The sequence below is a fragment of the Cebus imitator genome, unplaced genomic scaffold (genome assembly GCF_001604975.1).
Source record: "Cebus imitator isolate Cc_AM_T3 unplaced genomic scaffold, Cebus_imitator-1.0 Scaffold156, whole genome shotgun sequence".
Taxonomy (NCBI): Eukaryota; Metazoa; Chordata; class Mammalia; order Primates; family Cebidae; genus Cebus; species Cebus imitator.
This window is the reverse complement of record NW_016107471.1, coordinates 3,279,177-3,306,591: the sequence shown is the minus strand read 5'-3', so window position 1 is coordinate 3,306,591 and position 27,415 is coordinate 3,279,177. Positions and strand designations below refer to the sequence as shown.

Genomic DNA, 27,415 nt, shown 5'->3' with positions numbered 1-27,415 from the left:
GGGGGGGGGGTATTGGGGGAGACTCTTTCAAATATAATGTGGCTTGCTCATTAAGGCAGTCATCAGAGAATTTTTTTTTTTTCCTAAGCACAAAAATGCAAAGAGTCATTGTGAAATCAACAAACTACAGTAATCAACTATGTCTAGTATTTCCCTGACATTATCAACCACATAATGAGACAGGACTTGTGGTTTACATAGTCCAAATCAACTATCATTTCTCCACTATCCAGATTTAAACCATAAATTAGCAGCACAGTCACTATGACAGGGTTTACTCATCATCATTTGCATCCAATCAGTTAATGACTGGCAGCTGTCTACAGGACCCATTACTGAAGGCAGCAGTTTTAATGCATACTGCTTCATGAGGCTGAAAATCATATCCCGTTAAAGCACATGCTCGACTGAAGTATTCCAGAATTTGCAAATGCTTTCAAAGGAAGAAAAAAAATCCTAACTCCATCTGTAATCTCAGAAAATCATATAGAAGACTGGGTTTCTAACCTTTCACTTAGGTTCAAATAATGTAACAGACTAAGAAAATCTGCCTTAAGGAAGTTTATTGCCAGGTTCATAATTGCTAAGAAAGTAACTGTAGTCAGAATTATTATTAACATCTTATAAACAGAAAAAAAAAATAAGAAACCTGGATTGCAAGAGTTTCGCCTTCTATCAAAATGGAAGCATATGTCACACACAGATGCAGTCACACAATCTAAAACTAACTCTACTCCCAATTCTACCTGTCATTATAAAGCATCCCTCACACTACCTGGCATATCAAAGGCATAATATTTCACACTCTTGCCTTATTTCATGCATGTACATTCTATCTGTAAACAGATCATGAACCCCTTAAAGAGAAGGACCCTGACTGTAACAATACGGAAACATATTCATTACTGAATGCCTTTGCTCTACCAGACACAGTCCTCATTGTAGTATATATAGCACCTTTTAAAATGTAAAAATCTCTACCTTCTTGTATTATACATTCTAGTGTATGCTGATAACACATTGACACAATGAACATGTAATTATAGAAAATATAGTATGTCAAATAGTGATAATTACTAAGAGAAAAATGAAGCATGGAAAGAGGATAGGGAATGCTCAATAACACAGAGGTGGAGGGGTGGATATAATTTATAGCAGGGCAGTCAATTTTACATAAAGCACCTTGCTTATAATGTAACAGCTGATCAGAGACTTAAAGGAAGTGAGGAAGATCACAGTGAGAATAACCAGGAAAACGCATTCCAGGAAGAAACAATGACAAGGATAAAAGCTCTGCGGCGGCTGGGTGCAGTGGCTTACGTCTGTAATCCCAGCACTTTGGGAGGCTGAGGCAGGCAAATCACCTGAGGTTGGGAGTTAGAGACACGCCTGACCAACATGGAGCAACTCTATCTCCACTAAAAATACAAAAATTAGCCAGGTGTGGTGTCACATGCCTGTAATCCCAGCTACTCAGGAGGCTGAGGCTAGAGAATCCCTTGAATCAGAGAGGCAGAGGTGGCAGTGAGCTGAGATCGTACCATTGCACTCCAGCCTGGGCAACAAGAGCGAAACTGTCTCAAAATAAAAAAAAGGGGGGAGGGGGACTCTGCGTCAGGAGCTTCCCTGGCATATAAAAGGTACATCAAAGGGGCCAGCAGAGCTGGAGTGGAGTAAGGGAAGGAAAGGGTCGTGAATATATACGGGGTCCTGTCTGAGGCTGTGTATATCCATATCTATCATATCTATAATCTATCTATCTATCTAGAGTTGTGTAAGCACAGAACTGTTCTAATTTTATTTATTTTTATGTTTTCAACTTTTTTTTTAGATTCTAATGCTATATGTGCAGGTTTATTACAAAGGCATATTACATGATGCTGAGGCCTGGAGCACAACTGAACCCATCACCCAGGAAGTGAGCATAGTACTCAATAAATAGTTTTTGAACTCTTGGCTCCCCCTCCTCCCTCTCCCTCTAATATGCTTTCAATTAGAGAGAAACAGGGAGCCAGAGAATAACTGGGGAGAGTGGAACGCCAGCCCTGACTTGTGTTTCCAAAAGGTCACCAGGGCTGCTGGTTAAGCACAGACTTTGAAGGTGAAAAGAAGCAGGGGTTCAGCTCAGACATTAAAGAATGTGAAGCTGTCACTCACATCATTACAAACAGAAAAAGCTAAACAGACTGAAAATCAATAACTTGTCTTGGAATCATCAGTGAACTGGGGTCGCAGAGCCAACCACCACTGTGAAATCTAGAGAAAGACAAATCCAAAGACACAGCAGAGGAGAGCTTACCTGGAGCAGAAGCTGCTGGAGACAGAAACCGTCAGAAACAACTGACTAGTCATTTTGACAAGTTGCTGGAGGCTAAGCACGAACTAGCTTTTGAATCAGAAACTCCTGAGGGTGGCAGTCTTAAGAGACTCGCACACTTTTGGAGGTTGCCTCCTGTGACCCCAACAGAGACTCACTGGGAAGAGCCAAGAAAGATGTTCTCCCGACTCTGGCAGTAGAAGAATAAACCTTATGAAATATACTACCCAGAGCATTTGTCATGACAAATGCCACTTGCTCCATAGAGGAAAGATCTTAGCCTTGTCCCAGAGCTGTGGGGAAAACTATTCCTTTCAACTCAGCCTCTGCTAGCCTTCATGTCTCAACTGGAGCAGGACACAAGGAAAGATAAGAAACACTTGTGGCCAGGCGCGGTGGCTCATGCCTGTAATCCCAGCACTTTGGGAGGCTGAGGAGGGCAGATCACCTAAGGTCAGAAGTTGTAGACCAGCCTGACCAACATGGAGAAACACTGTCTCTACTAAAAATACAAAAAAAAAATTTAGCTGGGCATGGTGGCACATGCCTGTAATTCCAGCTAATTGGGAAGTTGAGGCAGGAAAACCGCTTGAACCTGGGAGGCGGAGGTTGCAGTTAGCCAAGATCATGCCATTGCACTCCAGCCTGGGCAACAGAAGCGAAACTCCATCTCAAAAAATAGAAAAGAAACACTTGTGAAGATTTCGTCGTAAAATAATAGAGTATTTTTCCTTCCCCACACCAACAGAGCTGCAGTATAGTAATAGTTGATTACAGCTGAAATAGATGCAAAACAGAGTCCTTGGGAAAGCCCAACAAACACTGGGAAGACCAAAACCAAGGCCACCAGAGGAATGTGAGATCTCTGGCATCCACAGCTATGGCAAAATACAGTCCAACTCCTAACCAGATTTACATAAAATCTCACAATAAAACCGATTCACCTCATTTCTTATTACCCAATACATCAAGTCTGAGTTGAAGCAAAAAAAGTACAAGATATGCTAAAAGGCAAGAAACACAAGCTGGGAGGTGAGACAAGAGTCTTTTTACTGATATTCCAGATAAAAGATGGTGGTGGCCTGGGCCATGATGCCAACAGTGATGGTGTAAAAGGTGGTCAAGCTCTGGATGTATTTTTACAAAAAAGACATAGAGGATCTCCTGATGGGATGGATGTGAGCTGCTGTGAAGGGAAAAGAGGAGGCAGGGATGACTTCAGAATTCTTGGCCAGAGCTGCTAGGAAAATGGAGGTTCCATCAACTGAGATGGACTGAGATGGTAAAGCCCACAAGTAAAGCAGTTGACTGGGCCATGGGTGGGTGATGGGTTTTGGGAATTCAGTGTTTGATGTCTGAAAGAACTTATCGTGGCAGTGGCCAGTTGTACATTTATTTAGCTAATAATATTTTGGGGTGCTGAAATTGTGCAGCACTTCTCAAGTATTAGAACGAACACCTGAAAATGTTGGAAACCCAGGAAATGTTTAATAATTGTTTTACTTAGTGAATGGAAAAATAAAAAAAAAATGATCAAACATTCTAACTATGTACCAAAATATCTTATTTAGAATCATTAACTGTCAGCAAAAATAGCAGCAAATGCTGGAAAATACCTAAGGGTTTACAAAATGTTTTCAGGTATTCTGGCTGCTACTTACACCCTAGTATCTGAGTATCTGCCCTCTCCTTTTTGCATTGTAATAAAATTTGGCTTGATATGTGGCTTCTCAGAATAAAGATAACATTTCCCAGCCTTCCTTGTAGGTAGGTGTGCCCAATGGTCTGAGAGCAAGCATGGTGTGTGCAATTTCTGCAATATGCTCTAAGACTGAGTATACCCACCATTTGCCCTTTCTCCCTCTCTTCCTGTCAGCTGAAGTGCTGATGTGATAATGAGCCATCTTGGACCATAAGGACAGGGTGACAACACTGAGATGGCAAGGGAATAAAAGAGAAAGAGCTTGGATCCTGAAAACCCATGGCGCCAGCTTATCAGCTCTGTGTTTGTACATACTTAGATTAAAAGAAAGAATAAAGCTTCTATCTTACTTAAACCACTGTTGTCTTGGCTTTTTCTAAGAGTAATTTAGCCTAAAACTTAAAATACGCCAAGAATTTTTGTTTTTAATTCTTAACTATATATCTGTTTTAAACAGCAGGAAAATACATTGGCAACATAGCCTTGTTCTATATCCTTACATCTACTAGTGCAGAAAAACTGGCTGGTAAGTATGCTCCAAAAACTAACTGTAACAATTTTTACAACAAGATTTGGGTCCAGGCATTCAATAAACTGTGCAGTACTTACTACCTAGAAAAAGCCACATGGTAATGATTTTTCACAAAGAATTGAGAAATTACATGCTATACAGTAGCTCAACTTTAAGCTTCCAACTTCCTATTAAAGTCTCTGCAATTTATTAAGCAGTGTAAGTGCCAGCAATTAGTTCCTTAGCTTAAAGAAATGTGTAGTTGTTCACTAAATCTCCTGATTTAATTTGTGCTCATCAGACAAGCATGACAAAGTAGCTTTTGTTGTATCTAGATCTTTAGACATATATCCTAATACCTATTAGCAGGCCATTTTTATATTCTGGAACAGTTTTACACCTTCTTTTAATCCTGATATAGAATTGTATTGGAAAGAGTAGAAAAATATCACTTCAAATGCTATATAAGCAAACATAATTTAAAGAGTAAAAATAGGCCAGATGCGGTGGCTCACTTCTGTAATCTCAGCACTTGATGAGCATGAGGTGGGCAGATCACCTAAGGTTAGGAGTTTGAGACCAGCCTGGCTAACGTGGTGAAACACCGTCTCTAATAAAAATACAAAAATTAGCCTGGTGTGGTGGTGGGTACCTGTAATCTTAGCTACTCGGGAGGCAGGAAAATCGCTTGAACCCAGGAGGCGGAGGTTGCAGTGAGTCAAGAACATGCCATTGCAACAAGACTCCACTCTCAAAAAAAAAAAAGAAAAAAAAAAAAAAAAAAAAAAAAAAAAAAAAAGAGAGAGAGAGTATAAGAAAAAAAAAAAAAAAAAAAAAAAAAAGAAAAAAAAAAAAAAAAAAAAAAAAAAAAAAAAAAAAAGAGAGAGAGAGAATAAAAAACTCTTTAGCACTATTTACTATGACGTATTTCTGCACTAAAAATTTACATCTATTTTTATTTAATTGTCTTCTAGCTTCCAATACATTTAACTGCCTAAATTAGAGTAACCCATTGTCATAGCTTTTGACTTTTCTCTTTTATTTTAAAGGAAACTACTTTCTATACTAGCTATCAATTCTGAGATTTGCTCAGATAATTTTCTAAATCAAAAGCAATCATGAATGGTATAATCAAAGCTCTCATTATTCAGTGAAAAGTTTATTTCTCTAAGTGACTTAAAAATTCAAGTAAAAACTTGCTAACTGCTTAGCAACATTCAGATAATTTAGCCTCTGCATAGCCGAAGGTGACTCATACCTGAATGTGCACACACTGACATCTAGAGACATAATTTCAGGATTCAGAGGGAGTCACATCTCCAAATCTTTTAAAGGTTTCAATGAAAGTCTTGTATTTCCTCAGGCAATTCTTGGAAAACAGAAGAGTTAATGTATACTTATGTGGGATACTGACTTTTATCTTATGATACAAGAGCTGTTCCTATCAGTATTTTAAAATTTGAAAACCAAGCCCTTTTCTAAATTCTTGCAACAGTCAATATTGTTATACAACAGGAGCTCTAATTCTTCCAGACAAACATAGAAACACAGGAAAATATTTTCTTATTCCAAGTAAGAAATATTAGGCACGTCTCTAAATTGGTTATATGTGGTATCTCTTTAAAAAAAAATAAAAAGCATGAAAGATACAAATACTGCATAAAAGCACCTCTTCCTCCTTAATACTGAGACAAGAAGCAAAGACGTAAAGAGGGTGAAAGCATAAACTATCCAAGCAAAAGCATAAAATAAAAGATTACCTTTAGCTGGGTTTACTTTTATCCCTGACCTATACAGCATTTCTTCATTCTGCCAGTCTCCATTCCTGATCGTGGTCTTGAGTCCATAAAAAACAATTAGTGTAGCTGTAGCATAAAAAATCAAGCTCTTGAGGAACCGCTTTTGGACTTTGACATAAAGGGCTCTGGCCCCCACTGTAATCAGTAGGCAGAAGCCCATACTAGGAATATATAATACTCGCTCTGCAATTACAAAGCCGACATAGAAAAACAGGTTCGTGGCAGGAACAAAGGGTATGATTAACAAAGATAAAGACAGAACAACAATGTTCTCCGTAGAAGGAAGTTGGGTTCTCTGTGATACATCATTTTTAATGCCATTTTCTACTTTGGATGCAAAGCTGGGCTTAGTCTCTGAGTTCTGGTACTCCACATCTGAAAGGCAGCTATGTCCATTTGCATTCTGCTTGCCATTTGTTACAGTTTTCCCATTGCATTCTCGGTCTGCGTTCGGGCTCTTCAAACCATAGCAGGCAAGGAGGAGGAGTCCAGTATAGAAGGCCACAGTGTGTAGGTTTCTCCAGTCACAAACTGTTTTAAGCAGAGGCACAGCGTCCATTGACCAATCAAAACTGAGGGTATCTGGGCATAGCAACAGCCAGAGGTTCTTGGTTGGCAAGTAGAAGAAGGTGAGCGTGCGGGTGAGGAGGCTGTCCGAATCAGCAGCGGGGTTGTCCGAGTTGGAAAAGCTTGGTGGTTTGTTTCCCATCCAGTATAACCGGGCACCCAAAAGGGAGGAGCCCCAGAAAGTTAACAAACTAATGCTGAGGAAAAGAGACAAGTTCTTCCTCTGAAATCAAAAAAAAAGAAGGGAAAAATTAAGATCATTGTCAATACAGCATGGGAACATTTACTATTTACAGATAAAATACATTTTTAACTGGACAGTAAAAAACACAGCATTATGTCTCCAAAAAGAATGACTTAATTATTTCTATCACTTTTTTTTTTTTTTTTTTTTTGAGACAGTCTTGCTCTGTCGCCCAGGTTGGAGTACAGTGGTGCAATTTTGGCTCACTGCAACCTCCGCCTGCGGTGTTCAAGCACTTCTCTGCCTCAGTCTCCCCAGTATCTGAGATTACAGGTGCCTGCCACCACTGCCCGCTAATTTTTGTATTTTTAATAGAGACGGGGTTCCACCATCTTGGCTAGGCTGGTCTTGAACTCCTGACCTCGTGATCCACCTGCCTTGGCTTCCCAAAGTGCTGAGATTACAAGTGTGAGCCACCACGCCCAGCTTCTATCACCTTTCAAACGTGCCTAGAAAAAATTTAATCTCCTAAAAAACCTGAATGTGGAATTGTAGTTTGCGTATATTTTTTGATTATCTTTTCTTATTTTTCCTTTCTAAAATACCAATAATCAAAGCTTCAATTTCATAACTTCTACAAAGTGGGTTCAATATATTTATTTCCCTCCCAGAATTCGTGTCAGGTCACAATGGGACCACAATGTAAAGTACTTAGCACTCTGCATGAGATATAGAAGGCACCTAATAACTATTGTCTTTCATTTTACCGTAGTTTAGATTTTGAAGAAAAACAAAAAGCAGTCATGTCAAAAAATATTTGGTATGGCAGGACTCTGTGCTCGTCTCTAAGGGAGTAAAAGCATGCAGCTAAGTCTAAGCTAGTCCCCCATGTCATTGTCTTATTCTGTCCTTGCAGAATTTATAAACAAGGCTTTTATCTGCTGCCCCATATTGTCACTGACAACAGTGACATCCGACATTCAAAAATACTCCTCATGAATCCCAAATTTTTCATGTTGATGACAGCTTTTAAAAATAAAATTACTTTAGGCCGGGCACAGTGGATCACTCCTGTAATCCCAGCACTTCAGGAGGCCGAGGCAGGTGGACCACTTGAAGCCAGGAGTTCAAAACCCCATTTCTACTAAAAATACAAAAAAAAACCAAAACCACATATTGCTGGGCATGGTGGGGTGCACCTGTAATCTCAGCTAATCAGGAGGTTGAGGCAGGAGAATAGCTTTAACCCAGGTTGCAGTGAGCCAAGATTGCACCACTGCACTCCAGCCTGGAAAACAAAGCAAGACTGTCTCAAATGAAAAATAAAATAATAAAATAAAATGTCTTAATAATGAACTAACTTATTTCAAGAGAATGACAAAAAATTGTGAGAGGAGGACCAAAGGGCATCCATGTGAATGCTAATTTTCTGGCAAAGTCCTTCAACCCCAGCAATAACTTAGTTGACATCTAACAATCTAAGTAACTTAGTTGACATCTAACAATCTAAGTCTTACAGAGGCGCAGCGGGGAGGGTTAAAATGGGCACCATATCCCACTAATGGTTCAATGGTAAGGCCATTCTTTATAGCAGACACACCAGCGTTGTATATAATTGTCTTAATGACATTTAGAAGGGGGTTTAGAATCTTACCAAGCATACACCTAATATTTAGTTTAAAAAACAACCCACAAAGAGCAATATATCTTAAGTATAAGCAACTGCTTGTAAAACAGTGTCTATGTATTGTATACAACTGCCACGCTGGACTCTGCTCCTCAGATTCCTCCTCCACCCCAACCCTGATTGCTGGAAGCCACAGCACTACTCAGGGATGCTCTTTCCCACTCTACCTTCAACCTAATGATCCTCAACAAGGTTGATGATTGTTTTTTCTTTTTTGAGACAGTCTTACTCTATCGCCGGGCTGGAGTGCAGTGGGCGACCCCGGCTCACCGCAACTTCCGTTTTCCGGTTTCAAGCAGTTCTCCTGCCTCAGCCTCCCGAGTAGCTGGGACTACAGGCACGCACCACCAAGCCCGGCTAAGTTTTTGTATTTTTAGTAGAGATGGGGTTTCACCATGTTGGCCAGGATGGTCTCCATCTCTTGACCTCATGATCCATCTGCCTCTGCCTCCCAAAGTGCTGGGATTACAGGCGTGAGCCACCATGACAGGCCAGTTCATGAATTTAAATGTAGTTAATGTATGCTAATGACTGTACCTTCATCCTCCCTCACCTCCATAGCCAATTATTCAATTGCTCAAATTCACTTAGGTATCTCAAACTCAAAATGCCCAAAATAGAACTGCTGACTTCATACTTCCCCAAAAGAAGTTAAACAGTTCCTCTTCCAATCATCATCACCATCAGCAACAGTAATACTACATAACCAGTTTCTTCTTCACGGCCACTTTCCTTCCTTCCACATTCCACTCATTACAAAGTCTTCACAACTTTCACATCCAAATATATCCTGAATCTGTCTTTTTCTCCCAATCTCTTCTGTCATCATTAGTCCCAAGTGCCAGCACTGGGATGCCTATAATAATCTCCTCCTAACTGGTGACCCTGTCCTTTTTAAAACAAATTATTTTATTCCCTAATTTTAAACTCATTAGTGAGATCTTACTTTTAAGATCTTAGAAATTTTTATATCTCTAATAAAACAAAAAGTTTGGAATTCATTTAGGTTTCCCTTTCCACTTTTTGGTGATATGTCGATTTTTACATTTCAAAAGTATTAAAGTTTTTTTTTTAATCTAAAAGTGGGTAATTGTGTGTATAAAAGAAGAGAAAAAAAGGATAGGTGGTTAGAAATTAAAAACTTAAAGAAAATGAGAAACAGCAACCAGATGGAAATTAAACAATTTTAAGAGGTGGAATTATTCATTACTATAGATATAGTAATGCCAAATTCACAGCATTAACTTCATTGTTTCAAAAACATCCTTGCCAGTCGTTGGCTTAAGACTAATTCACATAATGCTGTATGGAATTTTTAATAGTAGAGGGAATAATATAACATTCTGCCTCAACAATCTAACTTTTAATTGGAAAAATGAAATATTTCAAAGCCTCATTAACATGTAAGAATAATTTTTGCAAACCATTCCATTGTTCCTCTGAAATTCTACCCAGCAATAATTCTAAAATTTCTTGATTTTAGAAAAAGAAACCCATAAAACCATGCTTAAGAACTTGTAATAACTTGATTCATCAGTCATATAACTGAGTACTCTTAGATTATACAAGTAAGAAACACCATTTGGCAAAGGTAAATGAGACAAGATATCATGGGTAAAGAAGACTGATCTTGAAAGACAACTGAATTCTGAATTTGTACCGAAAGCCCATTTTTAAAGTGTGACTAAGGCCATTCTGTTATAATATCTTGTGGTGGGAATGACTGGGGAAGTGGGGAGGAAGAGAGAGATAGCATTACATAATCAGGCAAGAAGAGAAGCCAAGGGACAGGGAAGCCACATGAAGGAGGGAAACACAGTCAGATTTCTTTGCTAGTCATTAAACTCCAGAATAAGTTAGCCTTAACAGTGATGTAGGGCACAGCTGCTCATGTCAGTAACCCTAGCACTTTGGGAGGCTAAGGCAGGTGGATCACCTGAGGTCAGAAGTTCAAGACCAGCCTGGCCAACATGGTGAAACCCTGTCTCTACTAAAAATACAAAAATTTGCTAGGTGTGGTGGCACATGCCTGTAATCCCAGCTACTTGGGAGGCTGAGGCAGGAGAATCTCTTGAACCTGGTAGGCAGAGGTTGCAGTGAGCCGAGATCGCGCCACTGCACTCTAACCTGGGCGTCAGAGCAAGCCTTTGACTCAAAGAATAATAATAACAAAAAACAATGTAATTCTATATTATTTCTAAAGACAGAAATGTCGTAACAAGGCAAAATTATTCATTTTTCATAAAAGTATCTCTAATAATTTGTTATATCTTAATTATCAAAGTAAAACAGATTCCAGATGTGGTCATATTGTTGCATTTATTATGCTAAAAGAAAATTTAAATATAATAGAATACAAAGATATGAATAATAAAAACTATTTAATGTTAAATATTATGTGTCTAAGTATTGAGAAAATGAAAATGACATAAAAACAAGAAAACATGGTCGGGCACGGTGGCTCATGCCTGTAATCCCAGCACTTTGGGAGGCTGAGGCTCAATCAAACAAACAAACAAACAAATCCAGATCATGAGGTCAGGAGTTTAAGACCGGCCTGGCCAAATGGTGAAAACCTGTCTCTACTAAAAATACAAAACTTAGCCAGCCATGTTGGCGTGCACCTGTAGTCCCAGCTACTCAGGAGGCTGAGGAAGAAGAATCGCTGGAACCCGGGAGGCAGAGGTTGCAGTGACCTGAGATCATGCCACTGCACTCTAGCCTGGATGACAGAACGAGACTCTGTCTCAAACAAACAAACAAAAAGCAAACATAAGTAATAAAATGCTAACAAACTGACATAGTCACTAAGATAAAAATATAGTATGGTTCTGAAGTGAAATGCTTTCATATACTTATTCTAACTTAATGGTGAGGTCTGTATGGAAAAAATAAATGACTCATTCTTTTTTTTTTTTTTGAGACAAGGTCTCACTGTCTCACCCAGGTTGGACTGCAGTACAGTGTTGTGATCATGGTTTACTGCATCCTCAACCTCTTGGGCTCAAGTGATCCTCCCACCTCAGCCTCTGGAATAGCTGGGGTGTGTGCATGTGTATTATTTTGTAGGTGGTGTTTTGCCATGTTGCTCAGGCTGATAAGTGATACTCTTGAAGGGAAGCTAAAACAGTAGGTAAAGTTGATTTTTAAAATGTCTATTAAAGTAGAAGAGTTTCTAAAGTGATGTGATTTGCTATGACTTTTAAAGTATCAGCCAAAGCAAATCAGAAAACTTTGGAAACTCTTCTACTTTAAACATTTTAAAATCAACTTTATACTATGACTTTTAAAGTATCAGACAAAGCACACGTTCACCTGTGTAACAAACCTGGACATGTACCCAGGAACTTAAAACAGAAACAAAATTTTTTTAAAGTATCAGCCAAAGTTATGAAATTGCAATTTTCAAGTGTCTTTAATGCTTTGTCATAGAATTTTATTAAAAATTATCAACTAGGCCAGGTGCGGTGGCTCACACCGGTAATCCCAGCACTTTGGGAGGCCGAGGTGGGCAGATCACCTGAGATCGGGAGCTCCAAACCAGCCTGACCGACATGGAGAAACTCCGTCTCTACTAAAAATACAAAATTAGCTGGGCACCAGTGGTGCCTGTAATCCCAGGTACTTGAAGGCTGAGACAGGAGAATCAATTGCTTGAACCCGGGAGGCGGAGATTGTGGTGAGCCCAGATCGCTCAATTGCACTCCAGCCTGGGCAACAAATGCAAACTTTGTTTCAGAAAAGAAATCAACTATATATACGACATTCTGATAAAAAAAAATCTCTTCAAATCCAATTTTTAATAAAACATCTCAACTCTTCTTGTGGAGATGGCCTTAAAACAAGATACAAGAAAGCATGGAAAAGGTTTTCATTTCTAATTTAGTCCCTATGCTATAGTTTATGGATTAAATTAGCAAATTTTTTACTGAGCTGCTACTAGGAGTCAAGTGACCCTACAATTTTCCTTAGCACTTCTGTATTCTCAGCTTGGTGTATCAAACTGATCTACACTTGTATTTCTCAGATCCAAGTATAGATAAGGCATGACTCTCCCAATGAACTGCCACCGAAGACTTGAAAGATAATACTAGCAAAAATTCACATAAAGAAGATGTGACTTCACAGTGTGGGATATTTAAACATTACTTAAGTACAATCTTTGAAAGGGAGCATTAGAAAAGGATTGCAATTTAGTAGCTAAAACAATTAGTTCCTTCAATTTATCATTAAGGTTGCAGGGGCTCTTCTACATACTGGATACAAACTTGTCATAAGAGACGACAGACCTGTGTGTTCTTAGAACTTCATACCGCTGTACTGTACTACTCTGTCTAGAAAACCACTTTGAGAAGAGAAGAATCATAATGCCTTAAAGGATAATTTTCAAACCTGAAGGTCTATCACTATCAATTATGAACTTTTAGAAGAACTAACGCCTCAGTACAAGTAAAATCTCATAGGTGATTCTAATGCAGCCGAAGTTGGGTGTTAGTGCGTATTTGTGCAAGTCTAATTCTTAGTACTGATACTAAAAATGTTGTTGGACTCTTGTTTCACAAAGTTTCAAGGTATATTTGCCTCACTGTAAATGAATAAACCATAACAAAACACAAATAACACTCCTTCTCAGGCTCTGGAACAAATTGAAATTTTTCTTTTTTTGAGACAGAGTCTTGCTATCTTGCCAAGCTGGAGTGTAGTGGTGCGATCTCGGCTCACTACAACTTTCGTTGCCGGAGTTCAAGAGATTCCCCTGCCTCAGCCTCCTGAGTAGCTGGGACTACAGGCATGTGCCACCACACCCGGCTAATTGTTTGCATTTTAGTAGAGACCGGGTTTCATTATGGCCAGGATGGTCTTGATCTCCTGACCTCATGATCCACCAGGCTTGGCCTTCCAAAGTGCTAGGATTACAGACATGCATAAGCCACTGTGCCCCGCCTGGGACAAACTGAATTCTAAGTACAATAAAAGAGTGTCACAAAGGCCATGCTACAAAGGAGTTTTAGAAACCAAGGTTAAAATATCGAAGTCTTGCTGCAACATGCAGAAGACAGGATTTGTTCCCAGAATATTAGGGGGAAAAAAAATCTTAAATATGAGCCACCAAAGGCAAACAACCCAATACAAAAAACAAACAAACAAGAATTAATAATATAGCCAGGAAATTCAGAAAAGACAAATAACAAAGATCTGAAAAGATACTCAATCTCATTATTTCATAAAAAGATTAAAATGATACAAATATAAGTTAAAAGTGAAAAACTAAAGAGATAAACTTCACAGATATTGTTCTGGAACAGGTACAAACATACATTGTTGGAAAAATATATATTGTACAGTTGTGGAAACAAACGTACACAATAAAATAGTTTGTACCATGTATGACTTGGTAATCTGTATTTACCTCCCTACAGTCTAACAAAACCTCTAAATCCAAATACAAGGATACTTAGGATTGTTTATAAAAGATAAGACAGAAATAGATAAAAATTTCAATATGGTAATGAAAAAATCTTGGTATATCCGTATGTGTGAATCCATATGGCAAATAAAAGAAATAAATCACATACATTATGAAGAGCTACACGTTTGTATATATGCATAAATATCAACATAACATTATGTACCAATGAACCAAATCCTTATGTAACAGCGTAACTGGTGAAAAATCATGTTGCAAAATATGCATGCTACAAATCACAGAGGTCATTCAGAAAAATACTACCTTGTTTGTGAAAAATGTTTTTCACAAATGCTTATATATGCATGAAAGGCCTTTTATTTAAGTCTAGAAGTATTTATACCACACATGAGATGAGGAAACCTCTAGTGTAAGGAGACAAGTATATGGATAACAGAAAAGATGGCTTCAGGCCGGGCACGGTGGCTTCTGCCTGTAATCCCAGCACTTCGGGAGGTGGAGGTAGGGGGATCACCTGAGGTCAGGAGTTCGAGATCAGCCTAACCAACACGGAGAAACCTGCCTCTACTAAAAATACAGAACTAGCCTTGTGTGGTGAGACATGCACATACTCCCAGCTACTCAGGAGGCCGAGGCAAGAGAATCGCTTGAACCTGGGAAGCGGAGGTTGCAGTGAGCCGAGATCATGCCATTGCACTCCAGTTGGGGCAAGGACTGAAACTCCATCTCAACAACAACAACAAAAAAATATGGCTTCAAATCTGTGCGAGATTCCCATTTATCAAAAAGCTTATTTGAAAAAACTAAAAGGTTTGACAACTTGATATACACTGACTAGATTTTAAACATATGCAATTAATATGTTAACAAATCTAAATTCTGGTTATAGGCAAGTAGATTTCTGATGTGTTAGTTCCTACGCTTTTCTATATTTGTTATTTATTGAAGCTATTATGTTATAATTAGGTTTCTCAACATCAAAAATATTTTTCCATGTTCTAATATAGTTATTTTGTGATTGTTACCTTAATTTTACAAGAAGATCTCTTAAATCAAAGGAAAATAATATAAAAACAAAATGCACAGCAGTTGGGATGTACAATAATATCAAAAAGCTCTTCTACAGCTAAGCTGTAACTAACACGTCTCTCCCCAGAGGGTAACACTGAGCCTGACATTTGTAGGAATTCAAATAAATGATTCTTAAACTAAGTCTGACCCTTGCTTTTAAAAGTCAGTTTCTATCTTTCTCTCACACATTTTATACCCTGTTACACTAAGTCCCAGCTCCCAATATGCCACACAGAGGTTCATGAAGTTAACAAAATTGGCTGCGAACAGTAGTCTGTAGTCCCAGCTACCCAGGAGGCTGCAGTAGGAATATGTCCTGAGCCCAAAGGTTCAAGAAGACACTCGGCAACATAGCAAGACCTCATCTGTTAAAAAAAAAAAGTCAGCAATATTGCCCACAACTCCAAGTTACCATTTTCAATCAGTTTGTTGTCACCACATACAGAAACTTGGCCTTTTCACCTTTATGTCGTCATGTTTTCTGCCTGCTTCCCTCTCTCCATGAAAAGCACACATTAAAGTAGTAGCATATGTTCAGGAGGAACATTTTCCTTACTACAACTCTGGCGTAAAAGTTTTAAACAGTTATAGTTATAACCATTAAGTTATAACCAAAAGTTATAAATAGGAAAATTACTGCATCCCTACAAACAAAAAATTTATAGATACATTTCACACCAGTATGGACAGGGTTTCTTCATGTTTTAATAAACCTAATTGTTCACTAAATATTATAGGTCTGCCTTATGAAAGTCTAATCTTTAAGATGTTCAAATATATTCATTTGTAAAGCTCTTTAACATAAAAAAGGAAATCAGCTCTAATCTCCATTTTACTGAAAAACAAAAATAGATTTTTTTAAATACTTTTTTTTAAAAAATAGAGACAGGGTTTTGCCATGTTGGTCAGGCTGGTCTCGAACTCCTGATCTTAGTTGATCCACCTGCCTCGGCCTTCCAAAGTGGTGGGAATACAAGCATGAGCCACCATGCCTGGCCAGATATTTTTAATTATAAGATGTTTAGAGGGCTTTTCCTGAAACTGTCAGACATAGAAAATCATAGAATTAAAGTCAGCCACTATAAGGTTCCTAATTGACAACTTAGTTTTTTGATACACTAATGGAATGAAAATACATAACTATAGATTAATGAGTAAATAATGTGAAAGTTATCAGAAAACATCAAAATCGTCCCCACACATCACCTGAAATGAGGGAGAAGCCAATGAGAAGACCCTGCCATATTAGTTAGTGGTGGTGATGCCTCTACAGAGACCTGTTGTGAATTATTTCCTTCTATGGGGGTCTTTGACTAAAGAAATAAAAATAAGAGTAAAGCAAAATTCAACTATAACAGCTTCCCACTCTATTATTCAAGAAAAACTGTCATTGATAATGGCAGCTTCAATATCGTCTTCTGATCTCAGATTTTCTGGGACATAAATGAAACTGAAAAGGAATATTTTAGTCTCAATGAAAAAAAATGTAAACATCCTGCTGTAGAGTATTAAAACCATCATGAGACCTACATTTTGGCAAACTAACGAGAATAAATTACTTAAGCATAAGGCTCATTTAATTCCAAATTAAGCCCTTGGCAATAATAGTAGTTTCAATAATAAAGTAGATAAAAATCGTACTGAAAGTTATAAGACAGAGAAAAGGCTATCCAGCCATAACAAAAATCTAGCACCTTCTATTTTGTATTCACCATTCATCACTTTTCTTATGTCAATAAAATAGGATTCTTCATAGCTCTCCATCTTCCCAAAACAGTTATCACTGGATACTCCCTCAAAAGCATAATTTCTGAACATCTGACGAGAAGGAATGCATGGCTGAAAGCAGAGTTAAGAATTGTTTCTAGAACATATCCATGTGATTAATCAAAGTTTTGTCATAATCAAGTTGTCAGAATAGTTCTGTTTCCCTTTAAAAGAAAATGGGTTTTCTTATTAATAATCATCCTGTCTACAAGATTAGAAACATTTGTTTTTTCCCGACACCAACTAACAGACAAGATTAAAGAGTTTTATAATGTTTGGCATTTCAAAAGATATTAAGAGGTTAAATGGGTGGGTATATCCAGTCTTTGTAAAGAAAAAATTTAAAGATTAAGGGGCATAAAAAAGTATGCTAAGATATTCAGTATTTTGGCTTCTAAGGAGTTACTTTGTTCACTTAAACCCATAATACACCATAATGTTTCCCGTTGAGTTCAAGCATCCATCAGAAAGCATTAGTACATCTCCAGCTAAACATATAACAACTTAAGATGATCATCTAGTCTTTCACTTAATCATACTTGAAAGATATTTTCCTGAATTTTGTTGGATTTTTTTTGTATTTATTCCTTCAATGGTTGTTACCATTTTCTAATAAAGTGAGCCAGGGCTCCTTTGATAAATAGATTGATGTTAGGACTGGAACAGATAATATACAAGATGAACTTAGAGCAACTTGTAGTGCCAGAAAGGGAGAAAGTGCTTAAAACACACGTAAAAGTACACTGATACAGACATGTCCAGGTGTGGAAGGCACACAGGAACCCACTTAAACAGCTCCCAATGGCCAAAGCTGGAAGAATTGAGCATCAAAAAATGTAATGCAATACTGGATTATAACCCAAAGTATAAAATAAATATTCATGAGTCCATATTGGTAAGTAATACAAAAAAATAAACAAATGACAGAAGAAACAAATCTTCTGTGCAGAAGAATTCCAAATAATTTATATATATTCTCTACCCTCAAAAAGGGGAGCATAATTCCCATTTTGTAGGTGTGGTCTGTGCATAGGGACTTCCTTCCAAAAGGCACAGTAAAGGCAGGTGAGTGGGAAGATCTGGGGAGAAAGTAACTTTATCGTGAAGAAACCTGAAAAACACAGTCACTGGCAGGTGACAAAGGTCAGTTTTGTAGTGGTAAGCTGTGTTGATAGTATGTACCCTTGTTATGATGTGATGAAAATATTATTTCACATCTATGTTCTTCCTCTCAAAACCCCTATTCCCACCCAGGAGCAATAGCTCATACCTGTCATCTCAGCTACTTCAAGAGGTAAAGATGGGAGGAATCGCTCAAGGCCTAAAGTTCAGGACCAGCATGAGCAACATAATAAAATCCTATCTCTACAGGATTAAAAAAAAAATTAGCCAGACAATGTGGCATGCACCTGTATTCCCAGCTACTTAAAAGGCTGACACAGAAGGATTGCTTGAGCCCAGGAAATGAAGACTACAGTGAGCTCTGATTAGCCACTGCACTCAAGCATGGGTGACAGAGTGTCTCTGTCTCAAAAACGAACAAACAAATACTTTTAAAAATTAGAAAAAAAGAAAGACAACAAATAACAACAACAAAAACTTATTCCCAGAATAATCATTTAAACAAAAATCAGAAAAATTCCAATTGAAAGACATACTGCTAAATATATAATTGGGAATCCTCAAAACTGACAAGATCATCAAAAATAAAGCCTGGCTGGGCATGGTGGCTCACAGCAGTCCTAGCACTTTGGGACGCCAAGGTGGGAGGGTTTCTTGAGTTCAGGAGTTCGAGACCAGCTTGGGCAACAAAGTAACACCCCCATCTCTACCAAAAAAAAAAGTACAAAAATCAGCCAGGTGTGGTGGCTTGCACGTAGTCCCAGCTACAAGAGAGGCTGAGGAAGGAGGATCACTTGAGTCTGGAAAGTTGAGGCTGCAGTGAGCCGTGACTGTTCAACTGCCCTCTTGTGTGGGCCACAGAGCAAGAAAGAACCTGTCGCAAACAGAAAAGTAAAAGAAAAAGCCTGAAAAACTGTCACATCCAAGACCCTAAGGACACATGACAAATAAATGTGCCATCCCAGATGGCATCATGGAACTGAAAAATGACATTAGGTAAAAACTAAGAAAATCAGAATAAACCGCTGATTTAATAATGTATCAGCCCTGGGTCATTACTTGCAACAAATGCACAATACTGATATGCTGGATGTTAATTGTAGGGGAAACTGGGTGTGTGGGAACTTTGTCTTATTTTCTCAATTTTTCTATAAACCTAAAACTGTTCTAAAAAATAAAGTGTATTATTTAAATGGTTGTTAGTACAGTAGAATAAAAGCTCTTAGACACCAAACTAAATTAAATGTAGATGAGCTCTGATAGATCAATAGCTGAAAGCTGCTAGCAAAAAAAAAATTAACAACTGAAAATTAAGACTAACTTAAGTGCCTCACTATCTTCTACATTAATCAAAAAAAGATTAAATACAAAATGAAGTAAAATTCAGGTTAACTGAACATAGTTACTTATATGCATTGTATGAGGACATACTGATTTCAAATCCTATTTGGTTTTTGTCTGACACTCTATAGCATTTGTAGTTTATTGGAAACCCCTAAATGGGAAGCAAGTATCAAGGAAGGACGCTTCTAAACCCATTGCTATGGTGTTTTGGTTGGCATGGTGACCCATTCTTCCTCATTAAACTAACATAGGGAAATCAAGCAGTGAGCAATTTCTGGCATACCCATGGCAAGCCCCTTCTAGAGCTAACTATTAGAAACTGAAGTACCCAAAGAGTTCAATTAGTGGAACTGCAAGGGGTGTGCCATAGCCCCTAACCCATTACATTAAAAACAAGCCCCTGAATGCCAGCCTTCAGAGTAATCTTGTTTAGCTTAGAATGAGAGGTTTAACACTTCCCACCAGGCAGTGCACTATGGTCAAATCAGGTTAGCCACGAAACAATCCAGGCTTTATAAAGAAAATATGTGAAGAAAATATCCTTTGTGACCTGAGAAAAAAAACAACAAAAAATGTTTTAAACAAAAGTAAAGAAGATACTTCTGACGATGAAAACACTTTTTTTTTTTTTTAATTAAACTCTTTTCCCTGTTCTTTAAGAAGACAACTAGTGGGCGGAGAAATTAAGTGAGCTCAAAATTAACTGAATTTCGAAAAGGAACTTTCTTTTATCGATCTTGCCTCAACTGGGCAACTACATTCCAAATGCATTTCCTGCGCCAATGGATTAAACTGCAACATTCTTTTAACTCTGTGTGGCTTTCGTGCGACAAACCAGCCATTATGAGATGCGTTCCAGTCTCATTAATGAGTTAAGCATGTGAGCCCAGCATTTTGGAAACATAAAGAGACAAATTATAATGAGACTTCACTCAGTGGGGAGGCAAAGATACAGCCGCCTTCTCTCAAAGATATCATAATAGACAGCTATTTAATGAGTGTGGGAGTTTTTCTATGAGAACACAAAAGACACCAGCAAGAAAAAGGAGATTTTATATTATATATACAAATAGAAGTTAATAAACATACATGCCTTATAGATGTTCATTAATAAGCATATAATTTCAATGTTTAATGTTGTTATATGGAAATATACTCCAACTCTATAATTACCCTATGTCTTCCCCTAAATTTAAATAGTAAATTCAACGTCAAATGACAAATTATTATTTCCTGTTTCTCACAGGTAAAAATGCAGCCATTTATCTGGGCGTATCTCTTACACACTCATTTTTCTCTGAATACCACACCGATTCAGAAAATACTCATTTTCTTGACTGGGCAACTGAGGCAGCCTATAGTTTTTAAATCAAAGTTTTAACATCGGAAAGCATCCATCAATTTCATAATTCTTCTTTTAATATTCAGTGATTTAAACAATTCAGCGATTTCCAGACAACACTGTGGCACTTATTTGTGCTTCGTAACTATTATTAATTCAGAGCAAAATCAAGCAGAATTAGAATCCTTAAAAGGTCAGCTGAGTAGAGCATTCTGGGTTTACTAAGCAAGCAGGATGGTCATCCTCTTCCCATCACCCCCGCATGAAAGAAAACAGAATAAGTGAAAGGCCATTATAACTGTCCAGGAACACCAGAGTAACAGACTTATGGTTAGTAGAATTATAGAAAAAACAACCCTACTCCCAAATCTTTCTTAGTTTGTACTATTTAGTTTGCTCCCTTTAATATAGAAAGATATGTGAAAAGGGGTAAAGTACTGATATCAACAGTACTCGAAGGCTAGTTATTTACAAAACACCTTAAAAACTAAAATTGAGTCCAGGGATGGGTAACGTGGGAAAAGCTAAAAAATATAATTTGAGTTTTCATGAAGAGCTATTTTTCAGGCCTATGCATCTTATTACTCTGATGATGAATATCTTCTTGAAAACTAAAATAGTAAACTTAGATGCAATATTGGTTATAAATAAATGGAATAACTTTTCTAAAAGCACAAATTAATATTAGCACCATCAAATAAGCATTACTTAAAGGTACACTTTATTAGCTGGAATTCATCATCAAGAGTATGACTTTCAAATTATACTTACTTTACAGGTACTAAACTAATGGAATATTTCACGTTATGTTGACATAGAAATTATTAATGTGGCTGTGAAGTGGCAATATATCAGATGTTTGGAAATGAGGGAAAATATTAAGAAGTTTTTCAGTTCATTCAGGTTCTATTCTGTTAACTCCCCAAAAATGTCTTCTTGGCAGAAGCAACTTGGTAATATGCAATTTTTGGAGCCTGTTGGTGGCTACCAATGTAAATAGATGAAATCTTTGTGTAATTGTAATCGCTTTATTTCATTCCCTCTTTTAATGTGAGATTTGAAATTAAATTTTGACCATATACTAACTTTTAAAGATTATGTATGGAAATTGCAATATTTGAAAATTAATACACAAAATCATGGGAAGATTTTGAAACAGAAAAGTACTCAAACTATGAAACCAGGGCTGGGTGCGGTGGCTCATGCCTGTAATTCCAGCACTTTGGGAGGCCAAGGCGGGTGGATGATGACGTCAGGAGATTGAGACCATCCTGGCCAACATGGTGAAACCCCATCTCTACTAAAAAAAAAAAAAAAAAAAAAAATCCCAGCTACTCCTTGAGAGGCTGAGGCAGGAGAATCACTTGAACCAGGGAGTTGGAGGCTGCAGTGAGCTGAGATTGTGCCACTGCACTCCAGCCTGGCAACAGAGCGAGAGTCTGTCTCTAAAAAAATAAAACAAAACTATGAAACCTATATAATCATTGCAATATTCATTCTCCATTTCAGCAAGACTTCAATTAGCCCAAGTTTGATCTTACTTCAAATCAGTTAAAACGGAATTTTGCATTTACTAAATACCTATTGATGGCTATTTAAACAACCTCCATTTATCTTTTAAAGCATACCTACCCTTTGTAGCTATCATTATAGTACTAGCTTTCAAATTATTTCAGATTGTGTTAAAATCTCGTATTTTTTTCATTAAGATGTATATCTTTGACTTTTAGCATTTTCAATAAAACAAACTCTAGAGTTAAATAAGATTTCCTGTAAAAATCTCTCATGAAGTCTTCAAAACACACTTGGATAATTATTTCAGCCTGACACAGCTCCAATTAGCACTAATCATTGCCATGCCCTAATTATTTAAAATTAAATAAACTGAACTTACACGTGCAAACATTTTGCAATTCACCCTGCATCCCCTTCTCTTTTCAAGTTAACTCATAAGATTAGACAACTTGTTTTAATAGATTATTATCATTGGATTAGGTCCAAAAAGCATTCCTCTAATGGGAATTCTGTCTGGTTTAACAGTTGTAGTTTAGCGAACTCTCCCTAACTGAACTGTCGATCATTTTTTGACTGGCTCAGGGCCCTTGGAACCCTGCGGGGAGACAAGCAAAAAGTTTTTGCCAGGTGCATGTCTGGCACTCCGTAAATTCGGATTAAGCAAAGGGGAATAAGAAATGGAAGGGATCGGTTAGCTGACTGCAATCTCTGGCTTCCTACTCCCTACTTAAACATGTCCTTGTTCAAACGCCCTAGCTGTCCCTGTCCCCTTGCATGGTACCCTGCTAGGCACATTCAGTGCAACAGTGAACTCCAGCAACATTCAAAAAAGTTGCCAAAAATGCAAGCAACTTCATGCCATGGGCCATCAAACCTTAATAAAAGCAAAGGATAAAAAGTAACATTGTGCTATAAATGTTGATTACCAGATAGTAATAAAAATTACAGGATGCACAAGAATCTTTATTTAGCTTCTAACTCAAACATTACCTTTTAAGTAATATTAGGAAATTCCATTCTTGAATAGGTTTTTGTAATAACTCCTAGATGAAATATACCAGAAATTTTACAGTAAGGATTGTATTACTTTTTTTTTTTTTTTTTTTGAGATGGAGTATCGCTGTGTTCCCCAGGCTGGAGTGCAGTGGCATGATCTCCGCTCGCTGCAACCTCCGCCTCCAGGGTTCAAGCAATTCTCAGTCTCCTGAATAGCTGAGATTACAGGTGCCCACCACCAAGCCCAGCTAATTTTGGTATTTTTAGTAGAGATGGGATTTCACCATATTGGTCAGGCTGGTCTCAAACTCCTGACCTCAGGTAATCCACCTGCCTTGGCCTCACAAAGTGCTGAGATTACAGGCATGAGCCATTGTCCCCAGCCTAGGATCACATTTCTTAATAAATCCAGTTTTGTTCTATTCTGAACACTATCTCAAACCAACTCTTGTGTCTTGTTCCTTCGACAATCTAAACAAATACAGGTCATCCAAATGATATGGTAAAGCAAGTCCAAATTAAGCTCCATTATATTTTTCTGTGAGAGACCAGATATTATGAGGAACAGAAATTGTGTATAATTGCCTAATGAATTCAAACACCTGTTATGTTGCTTTATTCCTCCCAGATGAAATCCTGGCATCTAGTAAAGAGAGCAGTGCCTAGAAAACATTCTGTTCTGTTATTCTATCTCACTTTGGGATGTGATGTGGAGGAAATGGTTTATTACTAGCAACACTAATTATGAATATTTGTTAAACATTTTATAGACTGCCTTATACGTATTATCTCAAGTAGCCCCTTATAAAACATGATGTTTGTAAACTTTGTGAATTAGTGTTTTACCAAGGAGCAGGCAGAATTCAGAACAGTTACTGTTACTCAGAATCTTACCACCCAATGGGTAGAAGAATTAGGACTCAAAAGCTATGTCCTTTGATTATAAGTCCAAGGTTCTATGCCGTAAATCAGCAGTCCCCAACTCCTGGTTCACAGACCAGCCCTGATCCATGGCCTGTGAGGAACTGGGCCACACAGCAGGAGGTGAGTGGTGAGCAGGCATTACCACTTGAGCTCCGTCTCCTCTCAGATAAGTGGCAGCATTAGATTCTCATAGGAGCTGGAACCCTATTATGAATTGCACATGTGAGGGATTTGGGTTGCGTGCGCCTTATGCGAATCTAATGCCTGATGATTTGAGGTAGAACAGTTTCATCTGGAAACCATCACGACCCAGTCCATGGAAAAACTGTCTTCCGAGAAACTGGACAAAAAGATTGGGGACCACTTCTGTAAACCACACTAAACCCAACAATACCCACTTCATACCCACCAATTCCAATTCTTCAACAGGCCTCTGTTCATCAAAGTGCTCTCACCCTCTCTGACCTAAGTGGAAACTGACATAAAAGACCATTAACTCCTACTGGAAAGCTCATACAGCCACAGATTGGTAAATGCTAGGAGACAAAGAGGTCAAAAATTTGTATCAATAAAATCCAGAACACTGGAGAATATCTCAATGTTTCTTTGGCAGTGAGGAAAAGGGTATCTTATGTCCTGCATATGTTCACCAAGAGACAGCTATTCAATTGCAGTTAGGATTAGAAATTCCATCTTCCTTTGTTCTCATGGAATTACCTTTATTTGTTTATAATTTTTCATTATCTATTATTTATTTTTAGAGACAGAGCCTTGCTATTTTACCCAGACTGGGCTTGAACTCCTTGGCTCAAGAGATCCTCCTCCTTCAGCCTCCTGAGTAACTAGGACTGCAAGAACACGGCACTGCATCTGGCTCATTCATTTATATTTTTAATTACTACTGTTCATCAGGAATCTAAGATAATTCTCTAAAGCAAGAACATTTAGATTCTCAGCTGGGTATTCAAAACTGGCCAAAATTTGGCCCATCTTTACTATTTGAACCTCAAATCTCCCTAAGTTACACTGGTATCTTTACTGTTTCAAAATTCAAAATCCCTCATGGTACTGCCTTCTTTATCATTCTAGTTGTAAACCAAATTCCCATCAATCCACCTAATGTTGTCACTTTTTAAATATTCTTTACCTCCAGCTCAAGTTCCATTTTTCCTGCAAGACTTACCACAACAACTCAGTTTCTCCAGGTTACACTAATCCCTGTTTTCTCAAAGCTCACCAATCTTATAACTGATATCACATATGAAAGATGGTCAAGTCTGAAGTTGTTAAGGACCAAAGTGACACTAAGCATACAATCTTAATCTTATTATCTCACACTTACAGAAGTGAGTTTCACTGCTCCCACAAGAATACCAGCTCTGTAAGGGCAAGGATTTATCTATGTTTTGTTCACTGACTTACTATCCATGGCAACTAGACAAGCACCTGGCACAGAAAAGACACTTCATGTAATATGGGTGAATGAGTACATGAATGACTGAGCAAATGACTAAATGAATGAACAAAAGAACAATGAAACAAGAGAACAGTCTAGAAGGGGGCTGGGTGCAATTTTAGATATACCAGAATCTTAATACATTGATCAAATAGCCCAATCTCATCTGTGTAGTGTGTGTACTTATACAAAACAATATAGAGTGGGCGTTCTTTACTCTGGGTTTTTTGTTTGTTTGTTTGTTTGTTTGTTTTTGAGATGGAGTCTTACTCTGCTGCCAGGTTGGAGTGTGGTGGCACCATCTCGGCTCACTGCAACCTCCACCTCCCAGGTTCAGAATATTCTCCTGCCTTAGCCTCCCGAGTAGCTGGGACTACAGGTACGTGCCACTACACCCAGCTAATTTTTGAATTTTTAGTAGAGATGAGGGGGGTGTCACCATGTTGGCCAGGATGGTCTTGAACTCTTGACCTCATGCTCTGCCCACCTTGGACTCCCAAAATGCCTGGCCTACTCTGGAATTCTTAAAAGTATACGTGTCTGGGTAATATTATAGCTCTCCATTTCTTTAACTTACATATTTTATGTAGGTGTCCCTAGTTTCTTTAACAGCCTGATTTTGTTTTTTCTCCTAGTGGGTACTGTATTAAATAGGGCATTAAAACAATGGTAAAACATTTAAAGCTCCTTTGGCAAATAAGGACTATCCTGTACTGTAGACTAATTTCAAATACATTTGAAATATACCTGAACTATGAAGCCAAGTCAATTTCCTTATCCATAGAGTACTTTTTAATCAATGAGGAACAGGAGAAGAATACAGTGTTTTCAGGAAGGAAAGAAAAAAAAGAGGGAGAGGTAAAGGGAGGAAAAGAGAGAGGGAGAAAGAGGAGACAGGAAGACTAGATTTTGAATCATTAGACTTGCCTGTTCCTCACAACAAGATGACAGTAATAAAATTACATAATTCCTCTGGACATCTCCAGCTCTAAATGAAGGTCTTAAAATATCCACTTCATTTTCTGGGGTGTTTAGAAGGTGAGCTGAAGTGTTAGGATGATTTGTAAACAAAAGCAGTTACTGATATGGGAGACAGGATATTCTTGAAACAGCAACTGTCAGTTAATTCAAAAGGATACAATTGCAGCATTTGAGAAACTTCTATATAATTGCATACTTCTCTTGTGACTTGAAAATGTGGTTTCAGAGGGAAAGTAATTTTGAATCTAATTTTTAAATATTGCTCAAGAATCTAGCCATTTCCTACTTTAGTACTGTAGTAAATTACAAAATTTAACTTTGATCAAAGCAAAAATGGACTAATATATCTTTGCAATATTACACGACAGTATTGCAATATTCACTTCCATTGCAATTTCTCTAATGAACTTTGATATTTAAAAGAAAATAGTAAGCATAGACACAGCCAAGCATATAAACGTTATGACATTTTTAAATTAGCCAATTTGGAGAGAAGGTAAGATAAAATTTTTAAAAAATGGCTCAGCCAGACACAGTAGCTCACACTAGTAATCCCAGCACTTTGGGAGGCTGAGGCAAGTGGATCACAAGATCGAGAGTTCAAGACCAATCTGGCCAACATAGTAAAATCCTGTCTCTACTAAAAATACAAAAAATTAGCCAGGTGTGGCGGTATATGCCTGTAATCCCAGCTACTTCGGA

At 37.8% G+C, this 27,415-nt stretch overlaps 1 protein-coding gene across 5 annotated transcripts in view; it reads right to left on the bottom strand.

The window, feature by feature from the left end:
• The window catches only part of TMTC2 (transmembrane O-mannosyltransferase targeting cadherins 2), a 444,836-nt gene that overhangs the window by 224,019 nt on the left and 193,402 nt on the right, over positions 1-27,415 (bottom strand). For all 5 annotated transcript variants that reach the window (XM_017543508.2, XM_017543511.2, XM_017543509.2 and 2 more), the window contains one exon: positions 6,291-7,119. In XM_017543508.2, coding sequence (XP_017398997.1) covers positions 6,291-7,119 — 829 coding nt within the window. The remainder of the gene's footprint in view (positions 1-6,290; positions 7,120-27,415) is intronic.